General features: G+C 37.7%; 1 protein-coding gene across 2 annotated transcripts in view; it reads left to right on the top strand.

Moving 5' to 3' along the window:
• SPICE1 (spindle and centriole associated protein 1) overlaps positions 1 to 16,131 on the top strand; it is a 77,174-nt gene that overhangs the window by 58,389 nt on the left and 2,654 nt on the right. The window contains exons 16-17 of one of the 2 annotated variants that reach the window (XM_069069880.1): positions 190 to 292; positions 9,194 to 9,281. In XM_069069880.1, the coding sequence (XP_068925981.1) occupies positions 190 to 292; positions 9,194 to 9,281 (191 nt within the window). The remainder of the gene's footprint in view (positions 1 to 189; positions 293 to 9,193; positions 9,282 to 16,131) is intronic. The other variant, XM_069069881.1, reaches the window with a different exon arrangement.

The raw sequence follows: 16,131 nt of genomic DNA, 5'->3' as shown, positions 1-16,131 counted from the left end.
CTACATTATTTTTGTTTCGCAATCCATTTTTCTAATAACTCGGGTATATCTGTGGGCCATAATTGTCAAAAAATAAAAAAATACTGAACAAAAAGATTGCTAATCTGTTAATTGTAGCAAGACAGAAACAAAATTGAATGATCATTTCTTTAAATAAAAGATTAATGGAACTAATATTTTGTTTTCTAGAAGGTGGAAAGAGGACAATTGAGGTGTCTATTCCAGGGGCAGAAGCTACAGAGAACTCAAAAGGCAGTGCTGTTTCTCTTGCCAATGGGATGAATGCAAGAAGGTAGGGTTATTGTAAATAAATATTTATTAAACACCGAAAGTACAAGAGGCACTTTGTACAACTCTTTTTTTTCATTTTTCAAATGCTTTATTAACTTTGGATTTACATCATTCATTTCTGCCAGATTTTGAGTAACAGATTTTCTCCTCGTTTTCCCACTACCCATCGCCCCAAAAGAGCAGTCCCACAGGATATCCCCTCCTCCATTCTGCTCTCTCCCATATTTTCTCCCATACCCCCTTCGACTTTTCCAGTAGGGCATGGTGGATCTCTATGCTCCAGTGCCTGTATAACTTATTTTCCAATTACATGTAAAATAGTGTTAATAATAATATATATGTGTGTGTATATATATGTGTATATATATATGTATATATGTATATATATTTAAACATTTGATTTTAAAACTTTGAATTCCAGATTCATTCCCTTCCTCCCTTGTCACCCACCCTTACTGGGAAGATAAGCAATTCAGTATAGGTTGTACATGTGTAGCTAATGCAAAACATTACCATAGTAGATATATTGTAAAAGACTGACGATATTTCCCACCCACCTCCCACTTGTTCTTTTTTCTGCTTTGATCCCATCCCTTTTCAAAAATGGGTGCTTCCAACTTCTCTCCCCCCCAGCCTGCCCTCCCTTCCATCATCCCCCCTCTCATCTCCTTCCCCCCTACTCTCTTGTAGGGTGAGATACCCTATTTAGTGTGTATGTCATTCCCTCCCTGAGCCAAATTCAGTGAGAATAAGGTTGACCCATTCCCTTTTGCCTTCCTATTCTTCCCCTCCGTTGTAACCATTTTCCCTTGCCTCTTCTATATGAGATAGTTTACCCCATTCTGTCTCTCCCCATCTCCTCTCATTATATTCCTCTCTCACCTCTTAATTTCACCTTTTAAGTATCATCCCTTCCTATTAAATTGGTCCTGTGCCCTCTATCTGTGTATACCTGTAAACATACATACACATGTATTCATATGCCCATATACCCTCCTATATAGACATATATATGTATATGTGTGTGTGTGTGTGTATATGTATGTATATTCCCTTCAACTATTTTCATACTGAGAAAAGTTTCATCAGTTACAATTATTGTTTTTCCATGTAGGAATGTTAATAGTTCCACTTTGATAAGTTCTTTATGATTTCTTTTCCCTGTTTAGCTTCTCATGCTTCTCTTGCTTCTTGTATCTGAATGTCATATTTTCTATTCAACTCTGGTTTTTTCAGCAAGAATGCTTGAAAGTCCTCTATTCCACTGAATGACCATATTTTCCCCTGAACCATGATACTCAATTTTGCTGGGTAGGTGATTCTTGGTTTTAATCCCAGCTCCTTTGCCTTCCGGAATATCATATTCCAAGCCCTTCGATCCCTCAGTGTAGAAGCTGCTAGATCCTGAGTTATCCTGATTGTGTTTCCACAATATTCAAATTGTTTCTTCCTGGCTGCTTGTAATATTCTCTCCTTGATCTGGGAATTTCAGAACCTGGCTATAATATTCCTAGGAGTTTTCTTTTTGGGATCTTTTCCAGGGGGTGATCAGTGGATTCTTTCAACCTCTATTTTGCCCTCTTGTTCTAAAACATCAGGGCAGTTTTCCTTGAGAATTTCTTGGAGGATGATTTCTAGGTTCTTTCTTTGATCATGGCTTTCAGGTAGTCCAATAATTTTTAAATTATCTCTCCTGGATCTATTTTCCAGATCAGTGGTTTTTCCATTGAGATATTTCACATTGCCTTCTTCTATTCTTTCATTTGTTTGGATCTATTTAACAGCATCTTGATTTCTCATAAAGTCATTAGCTTCCATTTGCTCCAATCTAATTCTGAAGCGATGATTCTCCTCATTGAGCTTTTGAGATTCTTTTTCCATCTGGCAAATTTGGCTTTTTAAGGCATTCTTCTCCTCACTGCCTTTTTGAGCCTCTTTTGCCATTTGAGTTAGTCTGTTTTTTAAGGTGTTATTTTCCTCAGTCAGGCTGTTGACTCTAATTTCATAATTTTCTTGCATTGCTCTCATTTCTCTTCCCAATTTTTCTTCCACTTCTCTTATCTGCTACTTAAGGTCCTCTATGGCCTGTAACCAGCTCGTATTTTCCTTTGAAGCTTTTGGTGTAGGAGTTCTGACTTCACTGTCTTCCTCCTGCTTCATGCTTTGCTTCCTTTTTGTCCCCAAAATAGGAGTGTAAAGTTGGATTGCTCTGCTTGGTTTGCTTCCTTTGCCTGGTCATTTTGCCACTCAATTACTTGGCTTTTGGCCCAAAAAGTAGGACTCTGCCAGCAGATGGGGGAGCTTTGTTCCACATGCTGGGGTTTTTTCAGCTCTTGGAGGTATTAGATGGGTGCCCTCTCTGAAGCCTCCACACACTCTGGCAAGCTGGACACACACCCTGGCAAGCTGGACACACACCCCAGGACCTCCACCCTAGACCACAATCCAGATCCAAGCAGGTTAAAGCAAGAGTGATTACCCCTCAGACTGGTTGCTTGGTCCCCCTACAGTCTGCAGGCCAGGAACTGAAGCAGCCACATGGCAGTGGCACCGTAGCCCTCAACGGCTTCTCGCCCCAGGGGCAAAAGCCGACGCACTCCCAACTACTGGGTCCAAAAGTCCACACTGCACTGACCTCTCACTTTGTCCTTAGCACCTATGTGTTGCCACAGCTGCTGGTGATAATGGAGTCCTTCTAGCCGGTGGTTGGTCAGGCCCACCCTGGGGCTAAAACCTCAGAGTGGGGCTGGGCTTGGCTCCCAGAGTTTTGTCCTGGCAGATTCCTGCCGGCCTGCTGGGCTGTCCTCAGTGGGAGGTTAGCTTCTCTGTGTCATTTTGTGGGTTCTGTAGCTCCAAAGTTTGTTTAGAGTTCCCTTTTACATGAATTGGAGGTGGTGGGAGCTGGAGCCGCACAGAGGTCCTGTTTCTGCCTGTACAACTCTTTATGATAAGGCATTTGTGGTCTGATTTCATTTTAGTTGGGTGGGTAGGTTACTTGGGTAAAGAAAAGAAAAGGGGTCAGGAGCAAAGTACAATTGAGTATGGAAGGACTTGAGAACCAAGAAGCTCCAGAGAAAAGTGGAATTGAGGGAGATTTGGTTCCTCCTGTAACACTTAAAAAAAAAAAAGAAACTAATGCTTTATTGACTGGAAGGAGATACACATGCCCTATACACTGTAAAGAACCTGGGCTCATCTAAGCATCAGTCATCTTCTTCTCTTCAAACAATAATTAAATGCAAATATGTTGTTTGATACAAATTTGTTAAAGCTAGGAACCAAAAAGGTGTTATTATAGCTTTTGAATAAGTTCTTTATGTAATAATCATTAACTTACCTATACTTTAAAAACAATTTTAAAAATAGGTTTAATTCAATTTTTATCCTTAAATACTTTGATTATGACATATAAAATTATCCCAGATGTGAGGATAGTGCCAATATTCTAAAATACACCCCGACAATAAGAATTTTGTATTTTATTTGGGATTTTTTGCCTTTAACTATTGAAATTTTTTTGTTTTGTTGTTCTAGGAATTTGTTATTGATACTAGTTTCAGTGCAGTTTTTATTAAATGGACTCATTTTTATTCCAGATATCTTATTACAGATAGTTTTCTGTTTTCATATGTGGTAAGTTTTCAGTTGGTTAGGAAGATACTGTCATAAGAAACCCAAGAGAATTCAGTGTTTCAGGCTTCAAGGCTATGTGAGAAATGATAGCAAAAGTATCTGTTGTGGCTTGTGAAATCAGTTTCATTACTTTATAATTATGGTATGACCTGTAGGACCATCATATTTAGACTGGTATATTCAATAGAACTATTGGAAGGGCTTCAGTCTTTCTCCCTTAAATGGATCTTTTCCAAATAAAATAATCTTTGAGGGAAATTATCCAACATAAAAGTGCCACAAATGGTGATATTTTAGTTATAAAACTCTGTGCAACTGGTGTGTTACAGGGACTTTGTAGAAGAATAACAGAATTATTATTGATCTTTGCCTTTAAGGCAGAGTTTTCTAGCAAATCTTTCAGGACTTCACATCGTGGATTTGGAAGTAGCTAATGACTTTATGACATTGTGAAATGGATGTCATAAAGAAAAGTTTAAATTCAGAATGTATTGCTTCTCCTAGTAGAATAAAGTGATACTCTTTTGTTCCAAGTGATTAATAGGTTTCTTTTTTGATATAACTATATTTATTATTGATATAGTTAATACAATTATTGGTTTTATGTCAATTCATATTTATATAGTGTTTTATAATTACAAAGGACTTAATGTACATTATCTCATTTGCACTTAGTTCAGGATATCAGGTATTTTGTTTTAATGTGTTTAGTATAAATTTTTGTTGAATGCATGAATGCTTATTGTTTCAGGATTCTATAATGACCTGAATATAAACACAGAGTTCTTAATAATTTAAATTTAATGTGGATAAAAGCAGAGCATGATGTTGAAGGAATGTTGAAGCTATAGCTACTAAGTATTCCTAAAATAAAGGAAAGGGTTTTTTTTCTAATTATTTACCACTTTTTGTAAATATTTAAATATCCTGAGATTGAGTAACTGCCATGTTTTCTGAAGAATCTATTCAAAATGGAAAGAAAAAGCACTAGACTCTAGGAGTCACAAGACCTAAGTTCAGATCATAATTCTCATCCCAGCTAGCTATATGACCTTGGACAAATTACTGAACCTTTCTGGGTATCACTTTCCACCTTTATGAAATCAGGGGCTTGGATTAGAAAAATCTTTAAGGTACCTTTCAGCATTAGGAATTTATAAATTAGGATTAGGAAGAATTAAAAAGCCATTAGGAATTAAAGCATATTCATTTAAATTGAAAAGATAAGAACTCTTCATAGGTAGGTAGCTGGTAACTAATACCTATCTTCATGGTGAAAATGTGAGGGACTTACGAAGTTATGTGGTTTGTATATATTTTATATATGTATATATACATGCACACACACACGCATACATACATATATGTGTATATATGTATATGTAAGACATATAAATATTTTTCTCATACCTCACACCATCACCTAAGTCTCTGTCTTATATTTCTCACTACCTTCTGGATAGCATGGTGTGGTAGAAAAAACCCTGGATTTGGAATCAGAGGACCTGTTGGATCCTCATCTCTGCCACTATTTTTGTGACCTTGGGCAAATCTTCTAGGGCTCAGTTTTCTTAAGTATAAATGAGGGGATAGGACTAAATGACTAGGTGTTCTCTAAGGTCCTTTCTAAGCCTAAATTTTATGGTTCTATCTCTATACTTCACCTGTGTTGATCATTGTGACTTCCAAATTAATACATCTGAAACTAAATTCATTATCTTCATCCTGCCACAAGCAACTCTCCTCCTATCAACTCCTTCACTAGCTTTTCTTCCTTTTGTCAGTGGTACCATCAATTTCCAAATTTGCAAGTTTGAAGTCATCTGACGTGAATTTCCAAATCCATCCTGTTTAACCTTCCTTCATAATATCCCTTACATCTGTCTCTTCCTTTCTAAACATATTGCTACCTGCCTAGTCTAGAGTCCATCATCACCAAATAACTAGATTACAGCAGTCACCTCCTAGGTGATATCTATCTCTATTCCATGCTACAAAGTGCTACTAGATTTCAAAAATACTGCCTTACTTCTGTAAACTCCATATATAAAAACTTTTTTAAAAACCCCATTTATTTTAGAGTGGAGTTTAAATACTTTATCCTAATATTTGAACTCCTTCTTACTTTATTCTTTATAGCATAGGTATCCAGAGTGGGTGATACCACCCCATGGGGGTGCTGGAATGATCCAGGGAGGCAGTAGTAGCCTCGGGTGCAGCTGGGGCATTGAATAAAAATAAGGGAGTGGTGGGAGCATAGGGAAAGAAGAGAAGGAAATTTTGAAAAAAACATTCATACATGTTCATCTGTTGTGTAGCAGAGTTAAAGTCTTAATAATTACATTATTTTCCAAATAACCACACAAAATGCAAGTTATAACCCATCAGTAGTCAAGTCTGCCTACAGGCCTTAACAAGCAAGTGTTGACAGACAAGCATATCATGCATTGTCTGAAAGTCCAGAATGCATCAGCAGGAATGTGTGTGTGTATGATGATTTGTTTACAATATGATAGTATACAGTTTCATGATGCGATATTGTGTCATCAAAACTTCAATTTGGGGGGAAAATTACAATAAATTCTTAAATTTAAGATGTGTCATTTAAAAAATTTTTATATTTTTTTGAAATAATGCAAACTTCAAAAAAAAACTGTTAAAGGGTTAAAGAAAGTAGATTTTTTTTATGGGGGGAGCTCTGGAGTAATTTTTTTTTAAGGTGGTGGTAGACCAAATAATTTTGGGAACCTCTGCTATACAGGAATCTTCTGCTTCAACCAAACTAGTGTATTTGCTGTTCACTGCACATATTGCATATGACCAACCTGATATCTCCATTTATGCCTTTCTCCCTTCCTAGAAGGTCCTTTCTGTATTTATATTTGGGACATCCTTAACTGCATGCATAGATCATTCTTATAAAAATTTTGTAGCAATTAGAAAGTTCCTATTGGTACTTGTTGATGGTTTCACAGTCATTCCTTTTTGGATGATAGTTGCATTGGTGATCTTTTTGATTCTTAAAAAAAAATTTTTTTTATTTTTCTGTCAAATAAAGATCAACCTTCTATTTCTCCCACCTCTTCCCCTCCATCCCCTTCAGCTCCCTTTCTGAATTGAGAAAGCAGGAAAAATCTCTGTTACAAGCATGTACAGTCAAGTAAAACAAATTCCTCCTTTGCCCATGTTAAAAGAAATATGTCTCATTCTGAACTCTTGAGTCTGTCACCTCTCTATCAGGTAGTGGGTCACACATTTCATCATGGGCCCTCTGGAGTTGTGGTTGGTCATTGTTTTGAACAGAGTTATACCAAGTTTCTAAAATTGTCTTTAAAATATTGTTGATATCGTATAAATTGTTTTGGTTTTGCTCACTTTACTCTGCATCAATTTTTGTAAGTATTCCCAAGTTTCTTCGAAACTATCACCCTTAAGCATTTTTTGCAGCACAGTGGTGTTCTGTCATTCATATATCAATTTATTCAGCCATTCCCCAGTTTTCTCAGTTTCCAGTTCTTTGCTACCACAAAAAGAGCTACTATAAATATTTTTGTACATATCAGTTCCTTTCCTCTCTCTTTGATCTTTGGGGATAAAAACCTAGTGGTTTTTTTGTTGGTTAAAGGACATACACAGTTAAGTAACTTTTGGAGCGTAGTTTCAAATTGCTTTCTAGAAGGACCTAATCAGTTCATAGCTCCACCAACCATTCATTGATGTACCTGTTTTCCCACAGCTCCTCCAGTCATTTTCCTTTTTTGGGAATCTTAGCCAATTTAAGTTTGAAGTGGTACCTCAGATTTGCGTTAATTTGCATTTCTCTAATTATTAGTGACTTTGGAGCATTTTTTCATATATTTATTGATAACTTGAATTTTTCCCCTGAAAATTGCCCGTTCATATCCTTTAACCATTTTTCATTTAGGGAATGGCTCTTATTCTTATAAATTTGAATCCGTTCCCTATATGTATTAGAAATGAGACTTATCGGAGAATCTTCTTGCTAAGATTTTTTTCTTATTTACGTGTATCTCTTGTAATTTTAGCTTGCATTGGTTTTGTTTATGAAAAAACTTTAATTTTATCTTCCCACCTGTGATCCTCTCTGTTTTTCACAAACTCTTCCCATATCTGTAGATATGACAGTTAATTTCTTCTTTGTTCTAGTAATTTGTTTATGATATTACCCTTTATGTCTAAGTCTTGTACCTATTTGGAATTTCTTTTAGAATAACTGTGTGAGATGTTGGTCTATACCTCGTTTCTGTTAGATTGCTTTTCAGTTCCTCCAATAGCTTTTGTTGAATGGTGAGTTCTTGTTCCAAAGGCTAGGATCTTTGGGTCTATCTTATTCTATGCTTCTATACTCATTTGCTGCTATGTATTACGTACCTAATCTGTTCCATTGCTCACCCTCTCTGTAATATCTATCTACAGGCAAAGAGGTACTATTGTCTGTAACAGCAATATATTAAGGACCTTTTCTAATAAGGTCAAGGGTAAAACAAGGATGTCCATTATTACCATTACTGCTCAGTACAATACTAGAAATGTTGACTATAGCAGTAAGACAAGAAAAAGAAAATGAGAGAATAAGCACAAGTTTAAAGAAAATATAATTATGACTTTTTGCAGAGGATATGTGACACCCCCCCCCCAACCCACAAGTCAGTCTTCTTTACTCTTAGCACTCTTAGTCCCTTCCCTCTGAGATTATCTCCAGTTTATCCCACATATATATCCATTACACAGGAGTTGTTTGTAAGTTTTCTTTTTCATTGCACTGTAAATTTCTTGAGAGCAAGAAGTGTCTTTGTATTGCCAACATTTAGCAGCCTGCTGTATACATAAATGCTTGCTGACTTTATTTGGAATCTGGTCTGGTCCAGCCTCTAACACAGCCTGGCTCTCTGGCTCTGGGCAAGTGAGTTAACCCCCTAGGGCCTTAGGCAGTTGTCTGAGACCGAAGTTTCAGAGCTGATGTGTGTTGGTAGAGGGAAATTCCTCCCTTAAACCTAAAGAAATCACAGATCCAATGAGCGAAAAAAGTTTTGCATGGACAAAATCAACGAAGACAGATTTAGAAGAGAAATGGTAGAATAGGAGGAAAACGTTTTTTCTCCAAACTCACTACAACTTAAACAGCTGAACTTCTTGCACTTAAAGTTTCATTGTGACCTTTGTGCCATGTCACAACATTTTAATAGTTTTACTCAAGTTTTGAGTGTTGAATATGACAGCTTTTTCTTTTTTTCTTCTTCATGACTAGATCTTCAGGTGCTACCAGTTATTTTTGCTCCCCATTAAATACCACTTCAGGGAGTGGAAGATTTACACCTCTCAGTCAGAGGGCAAAGGTACATGAGGAAAAGTGAATGCAATGCTTTGCTATTCTTATCATATTTGTGCTGTGGTGTTGGGAGGTGGGTGGGGGAGGGAATTAGTGGGGGAAAGTATTGTTTTTCTTTTAGAACTTTGATTCCTAACCTTGACTAGTCGCCCAGGTTAAGAGATGCTCATCACTGGAAAGTTGGCCACCAGGTGATGAATGTTTTTGGTCATGAGAATTCATGAAGACTTTTTACTAATATCTTTTATAGCACATATTTGTGTAAGGAGTGCAGTTAGTATACATGGTTGTAGGGTGGATTGAGGAGAAAAGATTAAGTTGTAAATTTTTTTTTAAAGTGACAAGCAGGGCAATTAGGTGGGGTGGTGAATAGAGCGCTGGCCCTGGAGTCAGGAGGACTTGAGTTCAAATGTGACCTCAGATACTTAACACACTTACTAGCTGTGTGACCTTGGGCAAGTCACTTAACCCCAATTGTCTTGCCTTTCCCCCTACCAAAAAAAAAGAGGTGCCAAGTTAAAAAACCATTTTTAGGGTAATAATGGCCTAAAGCAGTGCTTCTTAAACCATGGATCGTGACCCATATGTGGTCACTCAAAATTTGGCAACAGTAAAAGGTTTCTCAAGTGCAACAACCAAAAATTAATTAAAAATCAAATGCGTGATAAATCTAAGGTGTTTCTGGCAGTGCTTGTCTATGTGACATTGTGCGACTTCACTGCAGCCTTGGTTCTAAACACATAGCATGTGCACTCTGCACTGCACATGCCCTCATGCCACACAATGCCAACAAAAGCTGCCTAAACGTGAAAAGGAGTCACAAGTGGAAAAAGTTTAAGAAGCCCTGGGCTAGGGGGGCGGAGCCAAGATGGCAGAGTAGAAGCATGACCCTCCCCAATCCATGTAAAAAGGGGACTCTAAACAAACTTTGGAGCTGCAGAACCCACAAAATGACACAGAGAAGCTAACCTCCCGCTGAGAACAGCCCGGCAGGCCGGCAGGAATCGGCCAGCGCAAGGCTCTGGGAGCCGAGCCCAGCCCCACTCCGAGGCTATAGCCCCAGGGCGGGCCTGACCAGCCGCCAGTCAGAGGGGCTCCAGATCAGCAGCAGCTGTGGCCGTTTCCAGATTTATCAATACATAGATGCGAAGGACAAGTTCTAATAAGGAATAATAGCGGGCAACGGCGCGGTGGCCTGCGCGGGAAGGTGCAGTGGTGGCAGCGCGGCGGGCGCAGGCCGGGAAGGCGCAGCGGCCTGTGCGGGAAGGCTGGGCGGATGCAGGCCTGGAGGGGGCCTGATCAACTCAGAGGGCAAGTCTTCCCACCAACCACAAGGTCCACTACCAGGCCTATCACCAAAGGGCTGGGACTGGAAAGAGCAAGGTAAGAAGCAAATACAGGGGCCCCTATACTGGACAGCAAACACTCCTGGGGCTACCACTTCATAGCCCAGAAATCTTTTTTTTTTTTTAAGCCCCTTTCAGGACCTCCAAAGACAAGGATGGCAGAGTGAACCCCACTTGCTCCAAACCCCCCCCTCTGACCCTGAAAATATAGTAACTCTTTGCCCCAGGGCAAAACCCTCTACAGTAAAGGCTTGGGATCCTAGAGGAAGGGCGTGGCTAGGACACTGCCTCAAAATGGGTAGAAAGCAGACTACAAAGACAAAGACTCTAGAGTCCTACTATCCTCAGAGGGAGGAACCAACCTCAGAGGGAGACACTGTGGACTCCACACCCACAGCTGAGACTTCAACAGGGAATGGATCCCAAGCACAGAAGGCTCTCCTAGATGAGATCAAAAGGAACTTTGAAAGCAAAATGAGAGAGATAGAAGACAAAATGAATAATTCTCTCAAACAAAAATAGCAGAATTTGAAAAACATTATAATGAGGAAAACATCTCTCTAAAAAGAAAAGTGTATGATATGGAAAAGGAGCTTCAAAAATTAACCAAGGAAAATGATTCGCTAAAAACCAGAATTAAACAAATGGAAACAAATAACTCTATGAGGAACCAAGAATTAGCCAAGCAAAACAACAAAAATGAAAAATTAGAAAAAGAGGTAAAATACCTCAAAGAAAAAATAACTGACCTGGAAAACAGATCCAGGAGAGATAATCTGAGAATCATAGGCCTACCAGAAAATTATGATGAAAAAATGAGCCTGGACAACATTCTCCAAGAGCTCATTAAGGAAAACTGCCCTGAGATACTAGAACCTGAGGGAAAAATAGAAATCGACAGAATCTACCGGACACCTGCTGTAAGAGGTCCCAAACTGAAAAATCCTCGAAATGTTGTGGCCAAACTCCAGAACTACCAGATAAAAGAGAAAATACTTCAAGCGGCCAGAAAGAAAAAATTCAAATATCGAGGGTCCACAGTGAGGATTGCACAGGATTTGTCAGCCTCCACACTGAAAGATCAGAGGCAGTGGAATACAATTTTCAGGAAGGCAAAACAGCTCGGATTACAACCAAGGATCACATACCCAGCGAGACTGAGCATATTCTTCCAGGCAAAGAGATGGTCATTCAATGATATAACAGAGTTCCAGACCTTCTTGATAAAAAAGCCAGAACTCAATGGAAAATTCAACCTCCAATTACGAGAAGCAACAGTGACTTAGAAAGGTAAACAAGGAGAACACACATCATTTTAGAGGGAAAGAGGGGAGGGAGAGGAGCTTCGCATGAGATCTGTTCCTGTCATTCTTGATGCGAAGAAAAAATAGCATACCTCATTAAGTATAACAATATCCTACAGGCAGTAGGAGGGGGAAAGGGTTACAAAAGGGGGGTGGGAGTGATTTGTAGGGAGGGAAGTAGTAAGGGGAAAAGGGGAGGAAAAGGGAGGGGGGCCGAAAAGGGAACACTGAGGGAGGCGGTGGTCAAAAGGAAAACTATTAAGGGGGGGAAGGGAGAAGGGAGGGAAAATACGAACATTAACAGGGGCAGGAATAGGATGAGGGGAAAGAAACAGATAACAATCATAACTGTAAATGTGAATGGAATGAACTCTCCTATAAAACGGAGACGGATAGCAGAATGGATTAGAAATCATAATCCTACAATATGCTGTTTACAAGAAACACATTTGAAACAGAGGGATACACACAAGGTAAAGGTAAAAGGTTGGAGTAAAATATATCATGCCTCAGCTAAAGTAAAAAAAAGCAGGGGTAGCAATCCTTATCTCAGATAAAGCAAATGCAAAAATTGACCTAATTAAAAGAGATAAGGAAGGAAACTATATCCTGTTAAAAGACACCATCGAGAATGAAGCAATATCACTACTTAACATATATGCACCAAGTGGTGTAGCATCCAAATTCCTAGAGGTGAAGGTAAAGGAATTAGAGGAAGAAATAGATAGCAAAACTATACTAGTGGGAGACCTTAATCTCCCCCTATCTGAACTTGATAAATCCAACCTCAAAATAAACAAGAAAGAAGTTAAGGAGGTGAACAGGATTTTAGAGAGGATAGGTATGATAGATCTCTGGAGAAAACTGAATGGGGATAAAAAGGAATATACTTTCTTCTCAGCAGTTCATGGCACATATTCAAAAATTGACCATGTTCTAGGGCATAAAAACCTCACAATTCTATGCAGTAAGGCAGAAATATTAAACGCATCATTCTCAGATCATGGTGCAATAAAAATTATATGCAATAAAGGGCCAGGGAAAGACAGATTAAAAACTAACTGGAAATTAAACAATTTGATCCTAAAGAATGAGTGGGTCAAACAAGAAATTATAGAAACAATCAGTAATTTCATTCAAGAGAATGATAATAATGAGACAACATACCAAAATCTGTGGGATGCATTAAAGGCAGTTCTTAGGGGAAGTTTTATATCGCTGAGTGCATACGTGATTAAATTAGAGAAAAGGGAGCTCAACGAATTGGGCATGCAATTAAAAAACCTAGAAAAAGAACAAATTCAAAATCCCCAATTAAATACTAAACTAGAAATATTGAAGACTAAAGGAGAGATTAATAAAATCGAAATTAAGAAAACTATTGAACTAATAAATAAAACCAAGAGCTGGTTTTATGAAAAAACCAACAAAATTGATAGACCCTTAGTCAATATGATAAAAAAAAGAAAGAAGAAAACCAAATTATGAGTATCAAAAATGAAAAGGGTGAATCTACCTCCAATGAAGAGGAAATCAAAACAATAATTAGGAATTATTTTTCCCAATTGTATGCACATAAATTTGACAATCTTAGGGAAATGGATGAATATTTACAAACATACAAGTTGCCCAGATTAACTGAAGAGGAAGTAAATTACTTAAATAATCCCATCTCAGAAAAAGAAATTGAACAAGCCATCAGTCACATCCCTAGGAAAAAATCTCCAGGGCCAGATGGATTCACTAGTGAATTCTATCAAACATTTAAAGAACAATTGATTCCAATACTCTACAAATTATTTGGGAAAATTAGTGAAGAAGGAGTCCTACCAAATTCTTTTTATGACACAAATATGGTACTGATACCTAAATCAGGAAGAGATAAAACAGAGAAAGAAAATTATAGACCAATCTCCCTCATGAATATAGATGCAAAAATTCTAAATAAAATACTAGCCAAAAGACTACAGCAACTTATCTCAAGAATAATACACTTTGATCAGGTAGGATTTATTCCAGGAATGCAAGGATGGTTTAATATTAGGAAAACCATCAGTATAATTGATCATATCAACAAGAAAACTAGCAGAAACCACATGATCATCTCAATAGATGCAGAAAAGGCTTTTGACAAAATACAACATCCATTCCTATTAAAAACATTAGAAAGTATAGGAATAAATGGAGCCTTCCTTAAAATAATAGGTAGCATCTATTTAAAGCCATCAGCAAGTATTATATGCAATGGGGAGAAGCTGGAAGCATTTCCCATAAGATCAGGGGTGAAACAAGGGTGTCCACTATCACCCCTCTTATTCAATCTGGTACTAGAAATGTTAGCAGTAGCAATTAGAGAAGAAAAAGAAATCAAAGGAATCAAGTTAGGCAAAGAAGAGACCAAGCTATCACTCTTCGCAGATGATATGATGATATACTTAGAGAATCCTAGAGAATCAAGTGAAAAACTGCTTGAGACAATAAATAAATTTGGCAAAGTTTCAGGATATAAAATAAACCCACATAAATCCTCGGCATTCCTATATATTTCCAATGAAACTCAACAGCAAGAAGTAGAAAGAGAAATCCCATTTAAAGTTACTGTAGACATAAAATATTTGGGAATCTACCTGCCAAAACAAACCCAGGACCTGTATGATCATAACTACAAAACACTTTTCACACAAATAAAGTCAGATCTAACTAATTGGAAAAATATCAATTGCTCATGGCTGGGTCGAGCTAATATAATAAAAATGACAATTTTACCTAAATTAAATTATATATTTAGTGCCATACCAATTACTTTACCAAAAAACTACTTTATAGAGTTAGAAAAAATAGTAACAAAATTCATCTGGAAGAATAAACGGTCCAGAATATCAAGGGAATTAATGGAAAAAAATGCTAGGGAAGGTGGACTAGCTTTACCAGATTTCAATCTGTACTATAAAGCAGCAGTCATCAAAACTACTTGGTACTGGCTTAGGAATAGAGGAGTGGATCAATGGAATAGATTAGGCACACGAGATTCAGAAGTCAACGACTACAGTAATGTATTGTTTGATAAACCCCCAGACCCTGGTTTTTGGGATAAGAACTCACTATTTGACAAAAACTGCTGGGAAAACTGGAATATAGTATGGCAGAAACTGGACATAGACCATTATCTAACAACATATACCAAAATCAAGTCTAAATGGGTTCATGATCTAGGTATAAAGGTTGATACTGTAAGCAGTCTGCTAAAACAAGGAATAGTTTACCTATCAGACTTGTGGAGAGGGAATGACTTTATGACGAAACAGGAATTAGAGAACATTATAAAATATAAAATGGATAATTTTGACTACATGAAATTGAAAAGTTTCTGTACAAATAAAGCCAATGTAACCAAGATTAGGAGGGAGGTGGGAAATTGGGAAAGAATCTTTACAACCTATGTCTCTGACAAAGGACTCATCTCTAAAATATACAGAGAACTGAGTCAAATTTATAAGAATACAAGTCATTCCCCAATTGATAAATGGTCAAAGGATATGAACAGGCAGTTTTCAGAGAAAGAAATTAAAGCTATCTATAAGCACATGAAGAAATGCTCTAATTCACTATTGATTAGAGAAATGCAAATCAGAACAACTCTGAGGTACCACATCTCACCAGTCAGATTGGCTAAGATGACAAAACAGGAAAGTGACAAATGCTGGAGAGGATGTGGGCAAACTGGAACACTAATGCATTGTTGGTGGAGTTGTGAGCTGATCCAGCCTTTCTGGAAAGCAATCTGGAACTATGCCCAAAGGGCTATAAATACTTTCATACCCTTTGATCCAGCAATACCACTCCTAGGGTTATATCCCAAAGAGATCATAGAAATGGGAGAAAGACCCATATGTACAAAAATGTTTATAGCAGCTCTTTTTGTTGTGGAAAAGAATTGGAAATTAAGGGGGTGTCCATCAATTGGGGAATGGCTGAACAAGTTGTGGTATATGCATGTTATGGAATATTATTGCGCTATAAGAAACGGGGAGCAGGCGGTCTTCATATTTACCTGGAGAGGCTTAAAAGAACTGATGCTGAGTGAGAAGAGTAGAAGCAGGAGGAATTTGTACACAATTACAGACACAATGTATGTGTGATGACCAACTTTGATAGACTGGACTCTTCTCAACAATGCAGGGATATAAGTCAATCCCAAAAGATGCAT

Source organism: Petaurus breviceps, unplaced genomic scaffold (genome assembly GCF_028583685.1).
Source record: "Petaurus breviceps papuanus isolate PSGF00001 unplaced genomic scaffold, PetGlider_PUasm1.0 90792, whole genome shotgun sequence".
Lineage (NCBI taxonomy): Eukaryota > Metazoa > Chordata > Mammalia > Diprotodontia > Petauridae > Petaurus > Petaurus breviceps.
This window is presented reverse-complemented; position numbering and strand designations above follow the sequence as displayed.